The 23204-nt window shown below is 52.4% G+C and overlaps 1 protein-coding gene across 5 annotated transcripts in view; it reads left to right on the top strand.

Moving 5' to 3' along the window:
- The window catches only part of LOC118150931 (putative bifunctional dTTP/UTP pyrophosphatase/methyltransferase protein), a 29525-nt gene extending 8437 nt beyond the window's left edge, over positions 1–21088 (top strand). For 2 of the 5 annotated variants that reach the window (XM_035289946.3, XM_035289944.3), the window contains exons 3-7: positions 100–279; positions 1940–2102; positions 9532–9675; positions 14469–14591; positions 20739–21088. In XM_035289946.3, the coding sequence (XP_035145837.2) occupies positions 100–279; positions 1940–2102; positions 9532–9675; positions 14469–14591; positions 20739–20959 (831 nt within the window). In that variant the 3' untranslated portion in view covers positions 20960–21088. The other 3 variants (XM_078364464.1, XM_078364465.1, XM_078364463.1) reach the window with 3 other exon arrangements.
- The last annotated feature ends 2116 nt before the right edge of the window (positions 21089–23204 follow it).

Raw genomic sequence — 23204 nt, 5'->3', positions numbered from 1 at the left:
CTTGTCGTCACAGTCCTGGAGGGTGGCAGGCTGAGATGAAGGTGTCTCGGGCACGCCTTCTCTGGCGGTTCTAGCGAGTGTCCTTCCTGCCTTTCCCAGCTCCTGGCACCTCCAGCATCCCTGGGCTTGTGGCCCCATCACTGCAGTCTCTGCCTGTGTCTCCACGTGGCCTCCTCCTGTGTGCCTGCATCTCCCTCATCCACTGACCCCGACTCATCTCAAGATCCCGGCCAGGCGTGGTGGCTCACAGCTGTCATCCCATCCCTTTGGGAGGCTCAGGTAGCCAGTTCAGAAGGTCAAGAGATGGAGACCATCCTGACCAACAGTGAAACCCCATCTCTGCTAAAAATACAAAAATGAGCTGGGCATGGTGCATGCCTGTAGTCCCAGCTACTCAGGAGGCTGAGGCAGGAGAATCGCTTGAAGCCGGGAGGTGGAGGTTGTGGTGAGCTGAGATGGCACCATTGTTAAATTAGAGATCCTTATTTAATAAGAATTGATAAGTTATGATTATAATTTAAAATATAATTTATAGTTATAATTTATTTATAATTATATAGTTGCTTATAATCACATAATTATATAAACATAATTACATAAATAATATAACATAAATTATATAATTACATAAATTATATGTTATGATTATATAACTTGTATATATAATTTGACTTGTATAATTTATACAAGCTATATAATTTACATAACTTAATAATTATATAAATAAGTCATATAATTCACGTAATTTATATAATCATAATTATATAAGTATACCATTATATAACATAATTATGTACATTTATGCAATTTATAAATATATAATTATATAACTGTTATGTAATTATTTAACTAATATATTTATATTAGAATATATGTTAGTTAAATATATAATTCTGTGATTACATATTTATATATAATCGTGTAATTATAGTTAAGGTAAAGTGAGGTCATTTGGGAGGACCAAATCCAATAGGACTGGGGTCCTTGTAAGAAGAAGAGATATATAAATTACATAATTTATATAATTTATTAGCCACTGGGAGGTTTATAAACAACAGAGTCCTGGAGGCTGGAGGTCTGAGATCCAGGTGTGGGCAGGGCCGGCTCCTCCTGAGGCCTCTCTCATGGGCTTGGAGACGCCATCTTGTCCCTGTGTCCTCACGGGGTCGTCCCTCTGTGCGTGCCTGTGTCCTCACCTCCTCTTCCTATAAGCACCCCGGAGTGCCATTGGATCTGGTCCACCCAAATGACCTCATTTTACCTTTATCATCTCTTTAAAACCACGCCTACAGGCCGGGCACAGTGGCTCACACCTGTTATCCCAGCACTTTGGGAGGCCTAGGTGGGCAGATCACCTAAGGTCAGGAGTTCGAGACTGTCCTGGCCAACACGGTGAAACCCTATCTCTGCTAAAAACACACAAATTAGCCGGGTGTGGTGGTGCACACCTATAGTCCCAGCTACTCTGGAGGCTGAGTCAGGAGAATCGCTTGAACCTGGGAGGCAGAGGTTGCAGTGAGCCGAGATCGTGCCGTTGCACTCCAGCATGGGCAACAGAGCAAGATTCCATCTCAATAAATTAAAAAAAAAAAATTTAATTAGGGAAAAAAAACCTGCCTACAAATAGAGTCACATCCTGAGATACTGTGGGGATTAGGGATTGAATGTGTGGGTTTTGGACTTGACCCATATCTGTAGCATGTTGATTTTCCCCCCGTGGGATGGTTTTCCTACATGACATTCCTAGATGTGCTTTTATGCCTCGTAGCTGGGGACTTGATCCTATAATCCCCACTGCTCGCTCTAAGAGAAAGCTCAGCGGCCACGTGAAACAGTTTCGACACCCTTGGCCTCCAGGATCTCGTGGAGGGTCTGTGGGAGGAAAAAGGGCTTGGCAAGTGACTCACTGAGTCCCCCTGCACCTGTTTTTAACGGGCAGGCCCTATTCACCGCCTGCAAGCTGAAGGTGTTTGATCTGTTAAAAGACGAAGCTCCCCAGAAGGCCGCGGGCATTGCCAACAAAGTGGACGCCTCTGTGTGCGGCACGGAGAGGCTTCTGGACTTCTGCGCAGGCCTGGCGTTCCTGGAGAAGTCAGAGCAAGGTAATGAGACTCTTAACTTCAGGTTTGGCCCTGAGAATCTTGGCAAGTAGAAGTAAGTCACTGAGGGACGTTGACCTGGAGCCCAGGCAGGGTGAGGAAGGAGGGCCAGACCTTCTGTCCCCTCTCTGCCCTCAGGGTCGCTGCTGTTCCCAAAAGGATTAGAAGCAGACGGTGGATGAGAGAGGGAACAGCGGTGGCTGCGAGTAGGCAGGAGAAATGCAGGCTCCTTATGAGGTCTGGTCTCAAAGTGGGCGTATCTAGTCAGTGTTCTCCTGAGAAAAAAACCCAACACGGGGACACAGACATGTCTTTACTTGTTTATTTATGTTTATAGACAGATAACCTGGATGGGTGGGTAGACAGATACATGGATAGACGATAAATGTATAGATACCTCGATATAGATGGATGATGGAGACGGATAGACATAGATGATAAGTAGAGCTGATAGATATGTAAATGGATAGATAGATGGATGGATGCATTGATGAATGGATGGATAGATAATAGTAACTGGATAGATGGATGGATGGGAAGGTGGATGGGTTGGTAGATCAGTGAATGGGTGAACGGATGGGTGGGTGGGTGGGTAGGTGGATGGATGGGTAAATGGGAGGGTGGGTAGCGAATGGATGGATTGGTGAATCGGTGGATGGGTGCATGGATGGGTGGCTAGATTGATGGATGGGTGGATGGTTGGATGGGTGGATGGGTGGATGGATGAATGGATGGATGGATGGGTGGATGCTTGGATGGATGGATGAGAGTGTGGATGAACAGATGTATCATTGGATTGGTGGATGGGTTTTTGGGTGAGGGAATGGATGGATGAGTAGATGGATGGATTGGTGATTGGGAGGGTGGGTGAATGAATGGATGGATGGATGGATGGATGGATGAATGGTGGATGAGAAGATGGATGAATAGATGTATCACTGGATTGGTAGATGAGTAGTTGGGTGAGGGAATGGATGGATGAGTGGGTGGGTGGGAGGATGCATAATTGGATGGGTGGGTAGATGGATGGATGGGAGGGTGGATGAATACATATATCAGTGGATTGGTGGATAGCTAGTTGCATGAGGGAATGGATGGATGAGTGTGTGTGTGGATGGATGGATGGATTGATGAATGGATAGGTGGGAGGGTGCATAATTGCGTGGGTGGGTGGGTGGATGGATGGATGGATGGATGGATGGATGGGAGGGTGCATGAATAGATGTATTCATGGATCAGTGGGTGGGTAGTTGCGTGAGGGAATGGATCAATGAGTAGGTGGATGGGTGGATGGATGGATGGGTGATTGGGAGGGTGGGTGGATGGATGGATGGGAGGGTGGATGAGTAGATGTATCAGCAGATCGGTGGATGGGTAGTTGCGTGAGGGAATGGATGGATGAGTGGGTGGATGGATGGGAGGGTGGATGGGTAGTTGCATGAGGTAATGGATGGATGAGTGGGTGGATGGGTGGATGGTTGGATGGGAGGGTTGGACGGATGGATGGATGGACGGATGGATGGATGGGAGGGTGTATGAATAGATGTATCAGCAGATCAGTGGATGGGTTGTTGGGTGAGGGGATTGGATGAATGAATGCATGGATGCGTGGATGGATGGATGGGTGATTGGGAGGGTGGGTGAGTGGATGGATGGGTGGGTGGGTGGATGGATGGATGTATCAGTGGATCGGTGGATGGGTAGTTGCATGAGGGAATGGATGAATAAGTGGGTGGATGGATGGGTGTGGACGGGTGGATGATACATGGATCAGTGAATCAGTGGTTGGGTGGATGGATGAGTAGGTGGGTGATTGGGTGGATGATGGATGGGGTGGATGTGAGGATGGATGGGTGGATTATTGGATGGGTGGATGGATGGGTGGATGGGTGGGAGGGTGCATAATTGGATGGATGGATGGATAGATGGTAGGGTTGATGAACAGATGTATCAGTGGGTCAGTGGATGGATAGTTGGGTGAGGGAATGGATGGATGAGTGGGTGGATGGGTGGATCAGTGAATCAATGAATGGGTGGATGGATGAGTTAGGTGGGTTGATGGATGGATGAATGGGTGAGCGGTTGGATGGATGGATGAGTGGGCATGTAGGTGGGTGGGTGGGTGGCTGGGTGAATGGATGCATGAGTGAATGACTAGGTGCGTGATTGGGAGGGTGGGTGAATGGATGGATGGATGGATGGTTGGAAGGATGGGTGGGTGGATAGATGGATGAGTTAGGTGAGTGGATGGATGGATGAATGGGCGGGCGGTTGGATGGATGGATGAGTGGGCGTGTAGATGGGTGGATGGATGGGTATGTGAATGGATGGATGAGTCAATGACTAGCTGTGTGATTGGGAGGGTGGGTGAATGGATGGATGGATGGATGGATGGATGGATGGATGGATGAGAAGCTGGATGAATACATGTATCAGTGGGTCGGTGGATGGATAGTTGGGTGGGGGAATGTATGGATGAGTGGGTGAGTGGGTAGATGGTTGGATGAATGGGTGGGTAGTTGGATGGATGGATGAGTGGGCATGTAGATGGGTGGATAGATGGGTGGGTGAATGGATGGATGAGTGAATGACTAGGTGCATGATTGGGAGGGTGGGTGAATGGATGGATGGATGGATAGATGGATGGATGGATCAGAGGGTGGATGAATACACGTATCAGTGGATTGGTGGAGGGGTAGTTAGGTGGGGGAATGTATGGAAGAGTAAGTGTATGGGTGGATGTATGGGTGGGTGAGTGGATGAATGAGTGAATGACCCGGTGGCTGATTGGGAGGGTGGATGAACAGATGGATGGATGGATGGATGGACGGACGGATGGACGGACGGATGAGAGGGTGGATGAATACATGTATCAGTGGGTCAGTGGATGGGTAGTTGGGTGGTGAAATGTATGGATGAGTGGGTGAGTGGGTAGATGGCTGGCTGGATGGGTGGGTGAGTGGATGGATGAGTGAGTAGGTGGGTGATCGGGAGGGTGGGTGAACAGATGGTTGGGTGGGTGCATGGGTGGGGAATGGATGGATAAGTGGATGGATGGGTGGATGGATGATGTGTTTTGTGACTCAAACAGAACTCTTCAGCACGATGGTAGAACAGAGCACATGGCCAAGTCCTTGAGTAGCTTGGGAAGGGCAGGAGGACAGACGACGCCTGAGCAGATTAGGACACAAAGCATGCTCAAGTCGAGGCCCCAGAGGCTGCGTCCTTGCCGCAGAGACACGTGACTATATCGTTAAGAGTTCAGAGCATAGGAGGCAGAACGTCTTCCCAGCTAGAAGAGTTCAGTGCCGTTCTCCTGTACTAAAAATCATGGTGGCTCATGCCTGTAATCCCAGCACTTTGAGAGGCCAAGGTCTGTGGATCACCTGAGATCAGGAGATTGAGACCAGCCTGAGCAACGCGGTGAAACTCCATCTCTACTAAAAATATGAAATTAGCCAGGTGTGGTGGCGCGTGCCTGTAGTCCCAGGTGCTTGGGAGGCTGAGGCAGGAGAATCACCTGAATGCAGGAGGGGAAGGTTGCAGTGAGCCGAGATCGTGCCACTGCACTCCAGCCTGGGCAACAAGAGCGAAACACTGTCAGAAAAGAGAGAGTGAAGGGAGGAAGGGAGGGAGGGAAGGAGGGAAGGAGAGAAGGAAGGGAGGGAGGGAAGAAAGGAAGGAGGGAAGGAAATCATGATGAATATGGAGAAAGGCTTTGTGCACTTGACGTCTAGGAGCAGCTGTCGTCTGCACGGGCTGCCTGCTCCACAGTAGGTGTCAGGAACGGTCACCTTTCATGACCAACTTGAACCCAGGGCCGCTTCTGACACAGCAGAACCAGAGAGGTGCCAGGCCATCTGTTTACACGTATGGGTGTCCACTGACAGGTCCTCCGCCTTCCAGCCTCTCGTTCTGTGGGAGGGGGCGTCCTGGCAGGGAGCTTGCGGGCTGCGTCTGCGGACAGCTGACCTGGGCATGAAGTGGGTGGAAGGAAGAACTTCCCTGTATCACTCGGGGCTCTCCAGGGCAACAGAACCCCTAGGATGTAACCTAGAAGATTTATTTATTTATTGTTTAGATGGAGTCTCACTCTGTCGCCCAGGCTGGAGTGCACTGGGACAACCTCGGCTCACTGCAACCTTCACCTCCTGCATCCAAGCAATTCTCCTGCCTCAGCCTCCCAAGTAGCTGGGGCTACAGGTGTGCGCCGCCCCAGCTGCCTAATTTTTGTTATTTTTAGTAGAGATGGGAAAACATCTTGGCCAGGCTGCTGTCAAACTCCTGACCTCATGTTCCACCCACGTCGGCCTCCAAAAGTGCTGGGACTGCAGGTATGAGCCACCATGCCTGGCCTCTTTCTTTTTTTTAAATGGAGTCTGGCTCTGTCCCCCAGGCTGGAGTGCAGTGGCACGATCTAGGCTCACTGCAACCTCCCCCTCCCGGGTTCAAGTGATTCTCCTGCCTCAGCTTCCCGAGTAGCTGGGATTACAGGCGCCCACCACCAAGCCTCTATTTTTAGTAGAGACAGGGTTTCCCCATGTTGGTCAGGCTGGTCTCGAACTCCCGACCTCGTGATCTGCCCATGTCGACCTCCCAGTGTGCTGGGTTGACAGGCATGAGCCACCGCGCCTGGCCTCTTTAGATAGAGTCTTGGTCTGTCACCCAGCCTGGAGTGCAGTGGCAGGACCTCCACTCTCTGCAACCTCTACCTCCCGGGTTCAAGTGATTCTCCTGCCTCAGCCTCCTGAGTAGCTGGTATGTCAGGTGCCCACCACCACGCCTGGCTAATTTTTGTTACTTTTAGTGGACATGAGGTTTCTCCATATTGGTCAGGCTGGTCTCGAACTCCCGACCTCGTGATGCGCCCGCCTCGGCCTCCCGAAGTGCTGGGTGACCGCATGAGCCACCGCAGCCGGCCTCCTTGGGTTTCCTTGTTCTGAGGTCACATGAGCATCCTGTTTCTTCAGGTTACAGTAACACAGAGGCGGCAAACCTCTACCTGACGTCGGACGGTGACTGGTCTCTTCATGGCTTCATCATGTACAGCAGTGAGGTCACCTGGAACCTCTTTACGCACCTGTAATTCACCATCCGAGAGGGAAGAAACCAGCACCACCGGGTGCAGGGGAAGAAGGCGGAAGATGTGTTCCAGGTAGGGGGAGCCGCCGCGGAGCCTTTCCGCCTGGCGTGCGTCCTGCTAAGGCACGTTGGCGCACAGGGCAGCGTGGGCGCCTGGATCAGTCGGTCTCCAGGCTGGCACATCCCAAAGCCTTGGTGCTGTGGCTGTGTCTTCAGTCACCTCTGGAACAGGTCCACCGTAACTATCGTCCACTGTTACCCCGTAGCAGCTGCAGACAGAACTGCCAGTGGCCGGGCGCGGCTGCTCACGCCTGTCGTCCCAGCACTTGGGGAGGGGCCGAGGTGTGTGGATCACGAGGTCGGGAGTTCAAGACCAGCCTGACCAACATAGTGAAACCGTCTGATAAAAATACAAAAAATCAGCCGGGCGTGGTGGTGGGCGCCTGTAATTCCAGCGACTCAGGAGGCGGAGGCAGGAGAATCGCTTGAACCCGGGAGGCGGAGGTCGTAGTAAGCTGAGATCGCGACATTGTACTTCAGTCTGGGACACAACAGCAAAACTTCATCTGAAAAAAAAAAATAAGAAACCAGAATTTCCTCCCAGAAAGGGGTTTGGAGGCCGTACGTCGGAACTCACACCTGGAATCCCTGCACTTTTTGAGACGAAGTTGGGAGGATGGTTTCAGCCCAGGAGTTTGAGACCAGCCTGGCCAACACAGTGAGACCCCATCTCTATAAAAACAATGAAAGATGAGGACTTGGTGGCATGAGCCGGTCATCCCAGCCAGCTTGGGAGGCCAAGGTGTGATGATTACCTGAGGTCAGGAGTTTGAGACCAGCCTGGCCAACATGGTGAAACCCCATCTCTACCAAAAATGCGCAAAATTAGCCGGGCGTGGTGGCGGGCTTGTGATTCCACCTACTCGGGAGGCTGAGGTGGGAGAATCGTTTGAACCCAGGAGGCGGAGGCTGCAGTGAGCCGAGATTCCATTCATCTCCACACAGGCTGGAGATACTCTTGTCTCTCTGTTTCTGTGTCTCTGTGAAGAACACAGAGAGACTGAGACTGGGAGGCAGAGACAGGGAGGCTTGGAGGGACAGAGATAGAGGCAGAGAGAGAGACAGAAGGAGATGGAGTGATAGAAAGAGAACAGAGAGGGAGACAGAGACGCACAGAGGGACACACAGTCTCACAGAGGGAGACAGAGACATGGAGGCTTGGAGGGACAGAAAGGCAGGAAGAGACAGAAGGAGATGGTGCGATAGAGAACAGAGACAGCGAGACAGAGACACAGAGGGAGACAGGGAGACAGACAAGGAGGCTTGGAGGGACAGAGATAGAGGCAGAAAGAGACAGAAGGAGATGGTGAGATAGAAGGAGAACAGAGATGAAGGGAGACAGAGTGACACAGACAGAAGCCAGCGGTGGAGAAGCCGAGAGGCGCAGACGGCGCCCCGAGCCGGAGTGAGCAGCCAGCCTGGGCCTCGAGGAGGATGCCCTGACCCTGTCACTGCCGCCTGCTGAGGGGAGAGCCGGGGAGGCCCCGAGGGATTTCGGGAGCCAGGGTGGAGGGCTGTCCCCTGGGAGCCGGGCTCAGGATCAGGCTGGGCAGGGCTTCCTTGCCCGGGGGGGGACAAGGCACATCCAGGGTAGGAGTGGTGAGCGCAGCCCTGACCAGGACTGACTTGGGTTCCTCTGTGACCGGGGTGGGTACCACCATGAAACCTGGGGCAGCTAAGACCAGCCTGGTCAACATGGAGAAACCCTGTCTCTACTAAAAATACAAAAATTAGCTGGGCATGGTGGCGTGCGCCTACAGTCTCAGCAACTCAGGAGGCTGAGGCAGGAGAATGGCCTGAACCCAGGAGGCGGAGGTTGAGTCTTGCTCTGTTGCCCAAGCTGGAGTGGGATGGTCTGATCTCAGCTCACTGCAACCTCCACCTCCCGGGTTCAAGCGATTCTCCTGCATGAGCCTCCCGAGTAGCTGGGATTACAGGCACCTGCCACCACAACTGGCTAATTTTTGGGCAGGCTGGTCTCGATGTCTTGACCTGGTGATCCACCTGCCTCGGCCTCCCAAAGTGCTGGGATGACAGGCGTGAGCCACCGTCCCCGGCCATGGTGTCTGCATCCCCTTAGCAGGAAGGAGAAGGGAGGAGTACAGACCCCCACCCCGGGCTGGAAGGATTTCCCTCCAAGTCTGTGTCCCCACACGTGGCCCAGAATGGCTGCTGTGGCACTGGCCATCGCGTGAACGTTAATTCTACTCGGTTGAGCTTTGGAGGGTGGTCAGGGTTCCGTCGGCGCCAGGACGACCCGGCCGCACAGCAGGCATTTGCTTCCCCGCAGGCTGCATGGGCGCGCTGGCCCAAGAGCTGATCCGGGAGAACCCGCATCTGCAGGTGACCGTGTTCGACCTCCCCGAAACCATCGAGCTGGCCGCACACTTCCAACCTGCCGGGCCGCAGGCGGGTCAGGTCCGATTCGCTGCCGGTGAGGCTTCCTCGCTTTTGCCCTGCTGCCTCACCGCCTTCCAGAGAGCACGTGGGGCGGCGTGCGTGCATGCATGTTTCTGTGTGTGCTTTTCCACAGTGTGTGTCTCTGGGTGTCTGTGTGCATAGCTGACTGTGCTTGTGTGTCTCTGTGTGCTATGTCCTTGTGTGTGGTGTATGTGTGTCTCTGTGTGGTGTGACCTTGTGTGTCTGTGCGTGAGACTCTCTGTGTCTGCGTCTGCACATGTGTCTGTGCATGGCATGTCTCTGTGGTGTGTGGTGGTTGTGTATGTGTCTGTGAGGGTGTGTGTAGGTGCATGTGTCTCTGCGGGTGTGTGTGTGTGTGTGTGTGTGTGTGTCGTGGGTGTCTGCATATGTGACTGCTGTGGGTGTGTGTGTGCCTGTCTGTCTGTGTGGGTTTCTGTGTTTGTGTATGTCCGTGTGGGTGTTTGTGTGTGCATGTGTGTCTGGTATGTTCTTCCATGCGTGTCTGTGCATGGGACCGTCTCTGTGTGTGTGTGCACAGTTCTGTGTGGTGTGTGGTTGTGTATGTATCTGAGGATGTGTGTGTATGTGTATGTGTGTGTGTGTCTCTGCGGGTGTATATGTGCATGTCTGTGTGTCTGCCTCTGTGTGAATGGTGTGTGGCTGTGGGTGTGCGTATGTGATTGTTGCGTGTGTGTCTGTGTGGGTTTCTGTTTGTGTATGTCCGTGTGGGTGTTTGTGTGTGCATGTGTGTGTTATGTTCTTCCATGTGTGTCTGTGCTTGAGACCGTCTGTGTGTGTGTGTGTGTGTGTGTGTGTGTGTGTGTTCTGTGTGGTGTGTGGTTGTGTATGTATCTGAGGGGGTGTGTGTGTGTGTGTGTGTCTCTGTGGGTGTATATGTGCATGTCTGTGTGTCTCCCTCTGTGTGCATGGTGTGTGGCTGTGGGTGTCTGTGTGTATGTGACTGCTGCGTGTGTGTGTGTACCTGTGTGTGGGTACATCTCTGCGTGTCCGTGCATGTCTGTGGGTGCCTGTTTGTGGCATGTGATGCATGTGTGTCTGTGACTGTATGTGCGTCGGTGCATCTGTGTGGCTATATGTGCGATGCCCGTGTGTCTGCGTCCGTGGGTATGCCTGTGTGTGTGTGTGTGTGTGTGTGTGTGTGGGTACACAGAGACACGAGGGCATCTCTAACCAGGTAGACGTGGCCAGGCGCGGTGGCTTACGCCTGTAATCCCAGCACTTTGGGAGGCCGAGGTGGGTGGATCACCTGAGGTGGAGAGATTGAATCCAACCCTACCAACATGGAGAAACCCATCTCTAGTAAAAATAAAAAAACTCGGCCGGGCACGGTGGCTGACGCCTGTAATCCCAGCACTTTGGAGGCCAAGGTGGGCAGATCACCTGAGGTCGGGTGTTCGAGACCAGCCTGCCCAACATGGTGAAACCCCGTCTTAAAAAAAAATACAAAAAACTTAGCCAGGTGTGGTGGCGGGCACCGGTAATCCCAGCTATTTGGGAGACTGAAACAGAAGAATCATTGGAACCCACGAGGGAGGCGGAGGTCACAGTGATCTGAGAGTGCGCACTGCACTCCAGCCTGGGCAATGAGCGAAACTCCACCTCGGAAAAAATAAATAAATAAAACAATAATAGTAATGGTAAATGCGCCGGGCGCGGTGGCTCATGCCTGTCATCCCAGCACTTTGGGAGGCTGAGGAGGGTGGACCAGGAGGTCTAGAGATCGAGACCATCCTGGTCAACAAGGTTAAACCCCATCTCTACTAAAAATACAAAAAATTAGCTGGGCACAGTGGCACCTGACTGTACTCCCAGCTACTCAGGAGGCTGAGGCAGGAGAATTGCCTGAACCTAGGAGGCAGAGGTTGTGGTGAGCCGAGATTGCGCCATTGCACTCCAGCCTGGGTGACAAGAGCGAAACTCTGTCTCAAAAAAAAAAAAAAAGTAATCTTGGCCAGGTGCAGTGGCTCACACCTGTAATCCCAGCACTTTGGGAGACTGAGGCAGGAGGATCACAAGGTCAAGAGATCGAGACCGTCCTAGTCAACATGGTGAAACTCCATCTCTACTAAAAATACAAAAATTAGCTGGACATGGTGGCACGTGCCTGTAATCCCAGCTACTCGGGAGGCTGAGGCAGGAGAATTGCCTGAACCCAGGAGGCGGAGGTTGCGGTGAGCGGAGATCGCGCCATTGCACTCCAGCCTGGGTAACGAACAAAACCCCATCTCAAAAAAAAAAAAAAAAGAAAGAAAGAAATCAGCCAGGCTTAGCGGCTGGTGCCTGAAATCCCAGCTACTCAGGAGGCTGAGGCCAAGAATCACTTGAACCTAGGAGGGAGGCGGAGGTCGCAGTCAGCCGAGATCAGACCAGTGCACTCCAGCCTGGGCAACAAGAGCAAAACTCCATCTCAAATAAAGAAGAAAATAATAATAAATACAAAAGAACCACCAGGTGGGCGGCTGAGTGAAGCTGTCCTGGGTGCAGGTAGTCAGTGGGGAGTGGAGATGGGGAACAGCTGAACTCTGTGACCACGGGTGTCCATGGCACCGAGGCCACAGAAGGAGAACACGCAGGAGCTGCAACAGGGCGGCCCCAGGTTAGACTGAGAGAAGTGGCAGCTGCAGGTGCCTGCACGGATTGAGAGGAGATGCCTCCCGAGCCGTAACTCAGCAGCATCCGACGTCGGCCAGGCCTGCGGGCAGAGGCCCTGTGCACCTCCATGACCCTCTTCCCCCCAAGGTTTCTGGGTATCTTTCTAGTTTTTAAAGAAACACAATTGGCTGGGCACCGTGGCTCACATCACTAATCCCAGCACTTTGGGAGGCTGATGCAGGATGATCACCTGAGGTGGGGAGTTTGGGACCTGCCTGGCCAAGACGGTGAAACCCCGTCTCTACTAAAAATACAAAAATTAGCCAGATGTGGTGGCAGGTGCCTGTAATCCCAGCTACTCAGCAGGCTGATGCAGGAGAATCGCTTGAACCCGGGCGGTGGAGGTTGCAGTGAGCCGATAATCGAGCCACTGCAGCCCGGTGACACAGAGAGACTCCATCTCAAAACGTACACACACACGCCACAGTCGCCCTACAGCTCGTCTGCAGGAGAAACAGAAATGCTAAAGTTTATTTTACTTTTTGAGTCTTGCTCTGTCAGCCATGCTTAAGTAGAGTGGTGTGATCTCAGCTCACTGCAGCCTCCACCTCCCGGGTTTGAGCGATTCTCCTGCCTCAGCCTCCCGAGTAGCTGAGATTACAGGCGCCCACACCACGCCCGGGTAATTTTTGTATTTTTAGTAGATAGATGGGATTTTTGTATTTTTAGTAGATAGTCGGGGTTTCACCATGTTGGCCAGGCTGGTCTTGAACTCCTGACCTCAGGTGATCCGCTCAGCTCAGCCTTTGAATGTACGGGGATGACAGGCATCAACCACTGCACCCAGCTATTTTGTTTTGTTTCCTTTTTGAGTTTGAGACGGTGTCTCCCTCAGTCGCCCAGGCCGGAGTGCGGTGCCACTGTCTCAGCTCAGGGCAACCTCCACTTCCTGGTGCACGTGATCCTCCTGCCTCAGCCTCCCGAGTACCTGGGACGACAGCACACGCCGCCACACCCAGCAAAGTTTTGCTTTTTTAGTAGAGACGGGGTTTCACCACATAGGCCAGGCTGATGTTGAACCCCTGAGCATATGTGATCCACCCGCCTCGGCCGCCCAAAGTGCCAGGATTACAGGCGTGAACCACCGCGCCCAGCCTTGAATGTATGTTTTAAGGGGAGACCGTTCACTGCCCTACAGCAGACCATCTTATTTCCACAATTACCGAGCGGTGTGTAGCTACGTACACCCCCTGCACCCAACTCTCCCCGGGCGCCTGAATAGGGGAATTGGCCAGCGAAGACCTGACTCCCCCCTGGCAGATGGAGACTCCGCTTCCTGCTGACTCTGCTTGCCTTGCCCGGGTCACACCCCTGAATTTCCTGCCTTTTTTTAAAATTTTTTTTTTGGTCAGCCAGGCTGGAGGGCAGTGGTGCAATCTCGGCTCCCTTCAACCTCCCCCTCCCAGGTTCGAGCGACTGTTCGGCCTCAGCTGCCCAAGCAGCTAGAATTACAGGTACCCGCCAGCACGCCCGGCTAACTTGTATTTTTAGTAGCGATTAGATGTGGGGTTTCGCCATGTTGCCCAGGCTGGTCTGGAACACCCGACCTCAGAATGTCCACCCACCTCAGGCTCCCAAAGTGCCGAGGTTACAGGGGTGAGCCACCGCGGCTGATCCTTTCCCTGCCGGAATCAAATCACACGGGTGGGACATCACTAACCAGCTCTTCACGGTGCTGCGTTCAAGTCCCCACGGGGATATACCTCGGGCACACCCATTCCCACTCACGCCCGTCTCTTCTCCCTGCCTGATCTAGGACGTGGGTGGCCGTCCCAGCATCTGTCATGGCAGGATGGCTTCGTGGGTCACACCTGTCATCTCAGCACTTTGTGAGGCCAAGGCGGGTGGATCACGAGGTCCGGAGTTCAAGACCAGCCTGGTCAACGTGGTGAAACCCTGTCTCTACTAAAAATAAAAACGTTAGCCGGGCGTGCTGCTGCACGGCTGTAATCACAGCTACTCGGGAGGCTGAGGCAGGAGAATCACTTGAACCTGGGAGGCAGAGGTTGCAGTGAGCTGAGATTGTGGCCTGCACTCCAGCCTCTGCGACAGAGTAAAACTCTGTCTAAAAAAAAAATGGAGGACCACTTCTCCCATACCTGACGGACGCGTCACCTTTTGCCTTTAAACCAGGTGACTTTTTCCGGGACCGCCTCCCCCCCGCAGACCTGTACATCCTATGCCAGATCATCCATGACTGGCCGGATGACAGAGTTCACGAGATACTCAGCAGGGTCGCCCAGAGCTGCAAGCCAGGTGAGCAATGCTCGTCAGGTTCATGTTTTCGTTCGCACGTTGTGTTTTTGGCTCAAGTTTCCACAGGTGGCCGGACACGGTGGCTCACGCCTGTAGTCCCAGCACTTTGGGAGGCCAAGGCAGGAGGATCACCTGAGGTTAGGAGTTCGAGACCAACATGGCCAACATGGTGAAACCCCGTCTCTACTAAAAATACAAAATTAGCCAGACGTGCGGGTGGGTGCCTGTAATCCCAGCTACTCAGGAGGCAGAGGCAGGAGAATCGCTTGCACCCAGGAGGCAGAGGCTGCGGTGAGCTGAGATCGTGCCATTGCACTCCAGCCTGGGCAATAAGAGGGATACACATACACATACAGACACACAGATATACACACACACAGACACACACGGAGACACATATACACATATACATACACACACATACACATATACACATACACACACACATAGACACAGACACAGATACACACAGTCAGGAGGCTGAGGCAGGAGAATCGCTTGAACCCAGGAGGCAGAGGCTGCGGTGAGCCGAGATGACGCCATTGCACTCCAGCCTGGGCAACAAGAGGGATACACATACACATACAGACACACAGATGTACACACACACAGAGACACATATACACAGACACACACATACACATACACATATACACAGACACACACATACACATATACAGGCACACACACATACGCACGCACACACACACACACATACACATATACACAGAGACACAGACACAGATACACACACATAGACAGTCAGGAGGCTGAGGCAGGAGAATCGCTTGAACCCAGGAGGCAGAGATCGCGCCACTGCACTCCAGCTTGGGCGACAAGAGCGAAACACCATCTCAAAAATTGAAAATTAAAAAAGTTTAAAAGTAAAGTAGGCCAATAGACACCTCTCATCCCCACAGGCAGGGGGCCACGGTGGGAGAATGGCTTCAGCCCGGGAGTTTGAGGCTGCAGAGACCTGTGACCCGGCCCATACAATGCAGCCTCGGCGAAGGAGTGAGCGTCTGTCTCAATAAAAACACCCCAAAGTCTGCTGAGTGAAATGTTCATCTCAGCCAGCCAGGCGCAGACTCACATCCCTTTGGGAGGTCAAGCTGGGTACATCAGCCGAGGTCAGGAGTTCAACACCAGCCTGGCCGACGTGGCAAAATGCCATCTCTGCTAAAAAAAATTAGCCAGGCGTGATGGCAAGCGCCTCTATTCCCAGTTACTCGGGAGGCTGAGGCAGGAGGAGCTGAACCCGGGAGGCCGAGATGAAGACTGCCCAGCCTGGGCAACACAGTGAGACTCCGAATCCAAAAAAATAAAAATCCTAAGGAAGAGAAAGTGTATTTAGTGTTCATTCAAATAGTAAAGTTTATTTAGTATTCAAGTGGGTCATCTTTTATTTATTTATTTTTGAGGTGGAGTCTCGCTTTGTCTCCGAGGCTGGAATACAGTGGCGCCATCTCGGCTCACCGCACCCGCCGCCTCCTAGGTTCACCGGTTCTCCAGCCTCAGCCTCCCGAGTAGCTGGGATTTCAGGCACGCACCACCACATCCAGGCAATTTTTCTATTTTTAGTAGAGACGGGGTTTCAGCATGTTGGCCAGGCTGGTCTCGAACTCCTGACCTCGTGATCTGCCCACCTCAGCCTCCCTAAGTGCTGTGAGCCACCGATCCCGGCCTCAAACATCTTTATCTTTGAGGAGGCTGCAGAGGAGGAGGAAGCATGAGTAGCTCCTGCCATGTCAGGGGTGGCCGAGACGTAGGAAAATGCACACAGCCGTGGACCCTGCGGTTTAAATCCATGTTACTCAAGGGTCAGCTGTGACTAATGTATGTGTTTCTACACAGGCACCCGTGCCCGTGCACACACACAGCACACAGCATCTCAGCTCAAAGTCTTCACACCACGTGTCTCCCCGAGTACCCAGGCTGCTCCTGGAGCAGGTGGGGCTGCAGGAACCCCAAGCTCCAGGGGTCCAGCAAGGGCCACGCACCAGATTTCCAGTGACAGGAGCTGGCCCTGAGGCAGTCTCGCAGGTGCTCAGGCTCTGTTCCCGGACTCAAGAGTTGAACGTTGCAGCCGCAGTGAAAATTCCTCGAATATTTGCAGAGAAAACGCTTGATGAGCTTAACAGAGCCAGGGCCAGGAGCCTCACTTCCTGTGGGTTGAAACGGGACTCCCCACAGGCTCAGCTGCTCAAGGGGCCTCCACTCATTTCTCTCTCCCTCTCTCTCTCTCTGTGTGTGTGCGTATCCATTTCTCTCTCTGTTCTTCTTGAGATGGAGTCTTGCTCTTGTCATCCAGGCTGGAGGGCAGTGGTGCGATCTCGACTCACTGCAGCCTCTGCCTCCTGGGTTCCAGCAAATCTCCTGCCTCAGCCTCCTGAATGGCTGGGACGACACACATGTACCATCACACCCAACTAATTTTTTGTGTTTTTAGTATAAAGGTTTCACCGTGTTAGCCAGGCTGATCTCAAACTGCTGACCCCGTGATCTGCCTGCCTCAGCTTCCCAAAGGGCTGGGATTACAGGCGTGAGCTGCCACACCCGGCTAATACTTGCAATTTTTTATTTTTCTAATAGAGAGATTTTCACTATGTTGGTCAGGCTGGTCTCAAACTCCCGACCTTGGGTGATCCAGCCACCTCAGCCTCCTAAAGTGCTTGGATTACAGGCATGAGCCACTGCGCCCAGCCATATCTACCTACTCACGTATTTTTTTGTGACAAGTTCTTACTCGGAGACCCAGGCTGGTATGCAGTGGCACAGTCACAGCTCACGGCAGCCTTGCCCTCGGGGCTGAAGCCATCCCCCCATCTTAGCCTCCCGAGTAGCTGGGACTAACTACACACATGCGTCACCATGCCCAGCCAATTTTTTAAAACTTTTTTTTTGTGGCTGGGCATGGTGGTTCACACCAGTAATCCCAGCACTTTGGGAGGACAAAGTGGGGTAAGTCACCTGTGGTCAGGAGTTTGAGACCAGCCTGGCCAACATGGTGAAATCCTGTCTCTACTAAAAATACAAAAAAAAAAAAAAAAAAAAAAAAGTAGTTGTACATGGTGTTGGGCGCCTGTAGTCCCAGCTACTCCAGAGGCTGAGGCAGGAGAATCATTTGAACCCGGGAGATGGAGGTTGCAGTGAGCCGAGGTCGCACCACTGCACCCCAGCCAGGATGACAAGAGCAAGACTTGGTCTCAAAAAAAAGGTTTTCTGTGGCTGGGCGCAGTGGCTCACGCCTACAGGTCAGGAAATCGACACCATCCTAGCTAACACGGTAAAACCCCATCTTCACTAAAAATATAAAAAAGTAGCTGGGTGTGGTGGTGGCCGCCTGTAATACCATGGAGACTGAGGCAGGAGAATGGCTTGAACCCGGAAGCAGAGGTCGCAGTGAGCTGAGATCTCGCCACTGTACACCAGCCTGGGCGACACAGCGAGACTCTGTCTCAAAAAAAAAAAAAAAATTTTTTTTTATGGTGATTGGAGTCTCACTCTGTCACTCAGGCTGGAGGACCATCTGTCATCATAAGTCACTGCAGCCTTGACCTCCGGAGTTCAAGCAATCCTCCCACCTCGGCCTCCCGAGTAGCTGAGAGTTCACATACATGTCACCATGCCCTGATAGTTTAAAAATGTTTTGTTTTTTTGTAGAGATGGGGTCTTGCTATGTTGCCCAGGCTGCTCTCAAACTCCTGGGCTCAAGCGATCCTCCCGCCTCAGCCTCCCAAAGCGCCGGGGTTAAAGATGTGACCCACTGCACCCTGTCTTTCTGTCTTTCTTCCTCTTCCTCTCTCTCCTCTGTCTTTTTATGTGTCTCATCTATCATCAATATCTTTCTGTTTCTCCTCTTTCCTCCTTCTCTGCTCCTGCCTTATGTCTCTCTGTCTCTTCCTCCCTCTCCCCACCCCGTCTGTGTCTCTCTTTATACATCTATCATCTGTCATCCTCCTTTAAAAAAATACAATAGAGACAGGGTCTCTCTCACTGTGTTGCTCAGGTTGGTTTCAAACTCCTGGGCTCAAACCATCCCCCCGCCTTACCCTCCCAAAATGCTAGCATGGCAGGCGTGAGCCACTGTGTCTGGGCTTGTAACAATCATCTGTCACCTATCTGTCTTCTGTCCATCATTTATTATCTATCCATCCGTCCATCCATCCATCCATCACCTACCATCTATTCACTATCCATCCTTCTCACCCATGCATCCATCCATCCACCTACCCATCCACCATCTACCATCTATTCACCCATCCATCCTTCTCACCCATCCATCCTTCTCACCCATGCATCCATCCATCCATCTACCCATCCACCATCTACCATCTATTCACCCATACATCCTTCTCACACATGCATCCATCCATCCACCTACCCATCCATCACCTACCATCTATTCACCCATTCATCCTTCTCACCCATGCATCCATCCATCCATCCATCTACCTACCCATCCATCTATCTATCTCATCCATCCATCCACCCATCATCCATCCATCATCTATCATCTATACACTCATCCATCTTTCTCACCCATGCATCCATCCATCCATCTACCCATCATCTACCATCCATTCACCCATCCATCCTTCTCACCCATGCATCCATCCATCCATCTACCCATCATCTACCATCTATTCACCCATCCATCCTTCTCACCCATGCATCCATCCATCCACCTACCCATCCATCATCTACCATCTATTCACCCATCCATCCTTCTCACCCATGCATCCATCCATCCACCTACCCATCCACCATCTACCATCTATTCACCCATCCATCCTTCTCACCCATGCATCCATCCATCCATCCATCTACCCATCCATCACCTACCATCTATTCACCCATCCATCCTTCTCACCCATGCATCCATCCATCCACCTACCCATCCACCATCTACCATCTATTCACCCATCCATCCTTCTCACCCATGCATCCATCCATCCACCCACCTACCCATCCATCCATCCATCCACCCATCATCCATCCATCTACCCATCCATCATCTATTCACCCATCCATCCATTTCACCCATCCATCCACCCATCAACCCATCCTTCTCACCCAATGCATTCATCCATCCATCTACCTATCCATCATCTACCATCTATTCACCCATCCATCCTTCTCACCCATCTACCCATCCATAATCTACCATCTGTTCACCCATCCATCCTTCTCACCCATGCATCCATCCATCCACCTACCCATCCATCCATCCATCTACCCATCCATTATCTACCATCTATTTACCCATCCATCCTTCTCACCCATACATCCATCTAACTACCCATCCATCTGCCTATGCACACCCAGCATCTATTCATCCATCCATCCTTCTCATCCTTGCATCCATGTATCCATCCGTCCATCTGTCTCATCCATCCATCTACCCATCATCTAACATCTATTCACCCATCCATCCTTCTCACCCATGCACCCATCTATCCATCCATCCATCTACCTATATATTATCTGCCATCTGTTCACTCACCCATCTGTCCTCATCCATCCATCCATCCATCCATCCACCTGTCCATCACTCACCATGTATTCACTCATCCATCCTTCTCATCCATGCCTCCATGTATCCATCCATTTATCTCCGTGTGCATTATCTATTCATCCATCCATCCATCCTTCTTCTTCCATGCATCCATCTATCCATCCATCCATCTGCCTATGCACACCCAGCATCTATTCATCCATCCATCCTTCTCATCCTTGCATCCATGTATCCATCCATCCATCTGTCAACCTACCCACCCATCATGTCCCATTTATCCATCCATCCTTCTCGTCCATGCATGCATCCATCCATCCATCTGCCATCCATCATCCATGCATCTTTCTACCATCTGTTCATCCATCCATCCAGGAGAACGGGAACAGGCCCGGGCCATGCAGCCAGCCAGCCAGCCAGCCATCTCTCAATCTAATCTTCTCCCTGTCTCTCCGCCCTGCATGGAGTCTCCATCTCTCTCCCCTCCCCTACTTGCGTGGGTCTCCTGGGCAGGGCTTCTCGGCAGCCTCTGTTCACTGTTCTGAGCTCCAGTTGCCCGCTGTGTGCCCTGCTGGCCCCTGAAGGATCCCTGCCTGGCTGGCCAAGACTCCAGCTCTCTGCTCTCCCCTCAGGGGCCGGCCTGCTGCTGGTGGAGACACTGCTGGACGAAGAGAAGAGGGAGGCCCGGGTCGCCCTGCTGCAGTCGCTGAACATGCTGGTGCAGATGGGGGGCAGGGAGCGGAGCCCGGGCGAGTACCAGCGCTTGCTAGAGCAACACGGCTTCTGCCAGGTGCAGGTGGCACACTTGGGGGGTATCCTGGATGCCATGCTGGCCACCAGAGTGGGTCCCTGAAACCCAGGCAGCGTGCTCATGATAGGGACACCCTCCCGCAGGCTGCAGGGGGCCGCCCCATCCCCAGCTGCCACAGGACAGTCACACAGAAACATGCAGTCGTGGGTGAATAAAGAAAGCGAAAGCCTGTGTCTGGCTCCTCTGTGGGGGGTTTGATGAGGGAAGAGGCTGCATCTGGGACGGAGGCTGCATCTGCGGAGGAGGGGAAGGAGGGAAAGGACAGTGCATTTGGGGAGGAGGTGAAGGAGGCTGCATTTGGGGAGGAAGGGAAGGAGGGTGCATCTGGGGAGGAAGGGAAGGAGGGTGCATCTGGGGAGGAAGGGAAGGTGGGTGCATCTGGGGAGGAAGGGAAGGAGGTGCATTTGCAGAGGGGATGGAGGCTCGATTTAGGGAGGGGGGAAAGGAGACTGAGTTTGGGGAGGAACGGTGGAGGCTGCATTTGGGGAGGAGAAGACAGAGGCTGAGTTTGTGGAGGAGGGAACAGAGGGACAGCCAGGGATGACACTTCAGCCCAGGAGACATCCTGGGAGCCAGGAGCCTTGCAGAGTAGCCGGTGTGGACTCCCGGGGCAGGTGGTGGACACAGGGCTTTCTCATGCCTCCTCACGGTCTGACGGCCGCTGTGACGGTGCCCATGTCTGCCTGTCTGGGTCTCAGTCCTGCCTGCATCTTCCCCTCTTCCGCACGATTTCCAGGGCATTTCCTGCGTGGGACACCATCGCATCGCTGCTGCTCACCCCTGAATGCCCATGGGCCGTGGGGCGACAGTTCTCCAGGCAGCTTCCATGTCTCCTGACTTGGTGCAGCAACTCCCATGAGCGGGACTCCCTCTAGCCCCTGCCGCGGGGCTGAAATGCATCTTTTTTTTTTTTTGAGATGGAGTTTCACTCTTGTCACCTGGGCTGGAGTGCAGTGACAGGATCTCAGCTCCTCGCAACCTTCACGTCCCGGGTTCAAGTGATTGTCCTGCCTCAGCCTCTTGAGTAGCTGGGAATTCAGGTGTGCACCACCATGCTGGGCTAATTTTTGTATTTTTAGGAGAGACAGGGCTTCGTGTTCGCCAGGCTGGTCTTGAACTCCTAACCTCAGGGGATCTGCCCACCTCGGCCTCCCAAAGGGCAGGGATTACAGGCGTGAGCCACCGCGCCCGGCCTACTTCAGCTGTTTTCTTAAAGCACAAAGCAACCCACACATTTTTTTTTTAATTGAGATGGAGTCTCTAACCTAAGCATATCCTAAGAGTAGGGGGGAAAAAAAAGGAGTCTGACTGTCACCCAGGCTGGAGTGCAGTGGCCTGTCTCAGCTCACCGCAACCTCCGCCACGTGGGTTCAAGCAATTCTTGTGCCTCAGCTTTTCTGTGTTTTTAGTAGACACGGGGTTTCGCCACACTGGCAAGGCTGGTCTTGAACTCTGGACCTCAGGTGATCCGCCTGCCTCGGCCTCCAAAAGTGCTGGGATTACAGGTATGAGCCACCTCGTCTGGCTTTTTTTTTTTTCAGACAGTTTTGTTCTTGTTGCCAAGGCCAGAGAGCAATGGCGCAATCTCGGCTCACTGCAACCTCTGCCTCCCGGGTTTAAGCGATTCTCCTGCCTCAGCCTCCCGAGTAGCTGGGATTCCAGGCGTGTGCCACCACACCCGCTATTTTTTGTATTTTTAGTACAAACGGAGTTTCACCGCGTTGGCCAGGCTGGTCTCAAACTCCTGACCTCAGCTGATTCGCCCGCCCCAGCCTCCCAAAGTGCTGGGAGCCACCTCTCCAGGCCTATTTTATCTGTTTTCTTAAGCACAAAACGGCAGGGCGTGGTGGCTCACGCCTGTAATCCAAGCACTTTGGAGGCCAAGGCGGGTGGATCACCTGACGTCAGGAGTTCAAGACCAGCCTGACCAACATGGTGAAACCCCGTCTTTATAAAAAAAAAAAGCACCAAACCACCTACACATTCTTTCGTGATGTCAGGCAATTGGAAGGGTGGAGCGGCTTGATTTGGGGGTTACTGAGACTGTGTGTCCCCACTGAAGAAAGCCATACCTGTCCATCTATCATGTATTTATGCATCATCTATCCATCCATCCATCATCTATCTATCCATCTATCATCTATCCATCTATCATCTATCCATCCATGTATCCATCATCTATCTATCCATCTATCATCTATCCATCATCTAATATTATCTATCATTCATATATGTGTACATCTATCCATCTATCATCTATGTATCCATCATCTATCCATCTATCATC

The sequence above is a fragment of the Callithrix jacchus genome, chromosome Y, assembly GCF_049354715.1.
Source record: "Callithrix jacchus isolate 240 chromosome Y, calJac240_pri, whole genome shotgun sequence".
Classification (NCBI taxonomy): domain Eukaryota; kingdom Metazoa; phylum Chordata; class Mammalia; order Primates; family Cebidae; genus Callithrix; species Callithrix jacchus.
The sequence above is the reverse complement of the archived record's forward strand: the minus strand, read 5'-3'. Positions and strand labels throughout refer to the sequence as shown.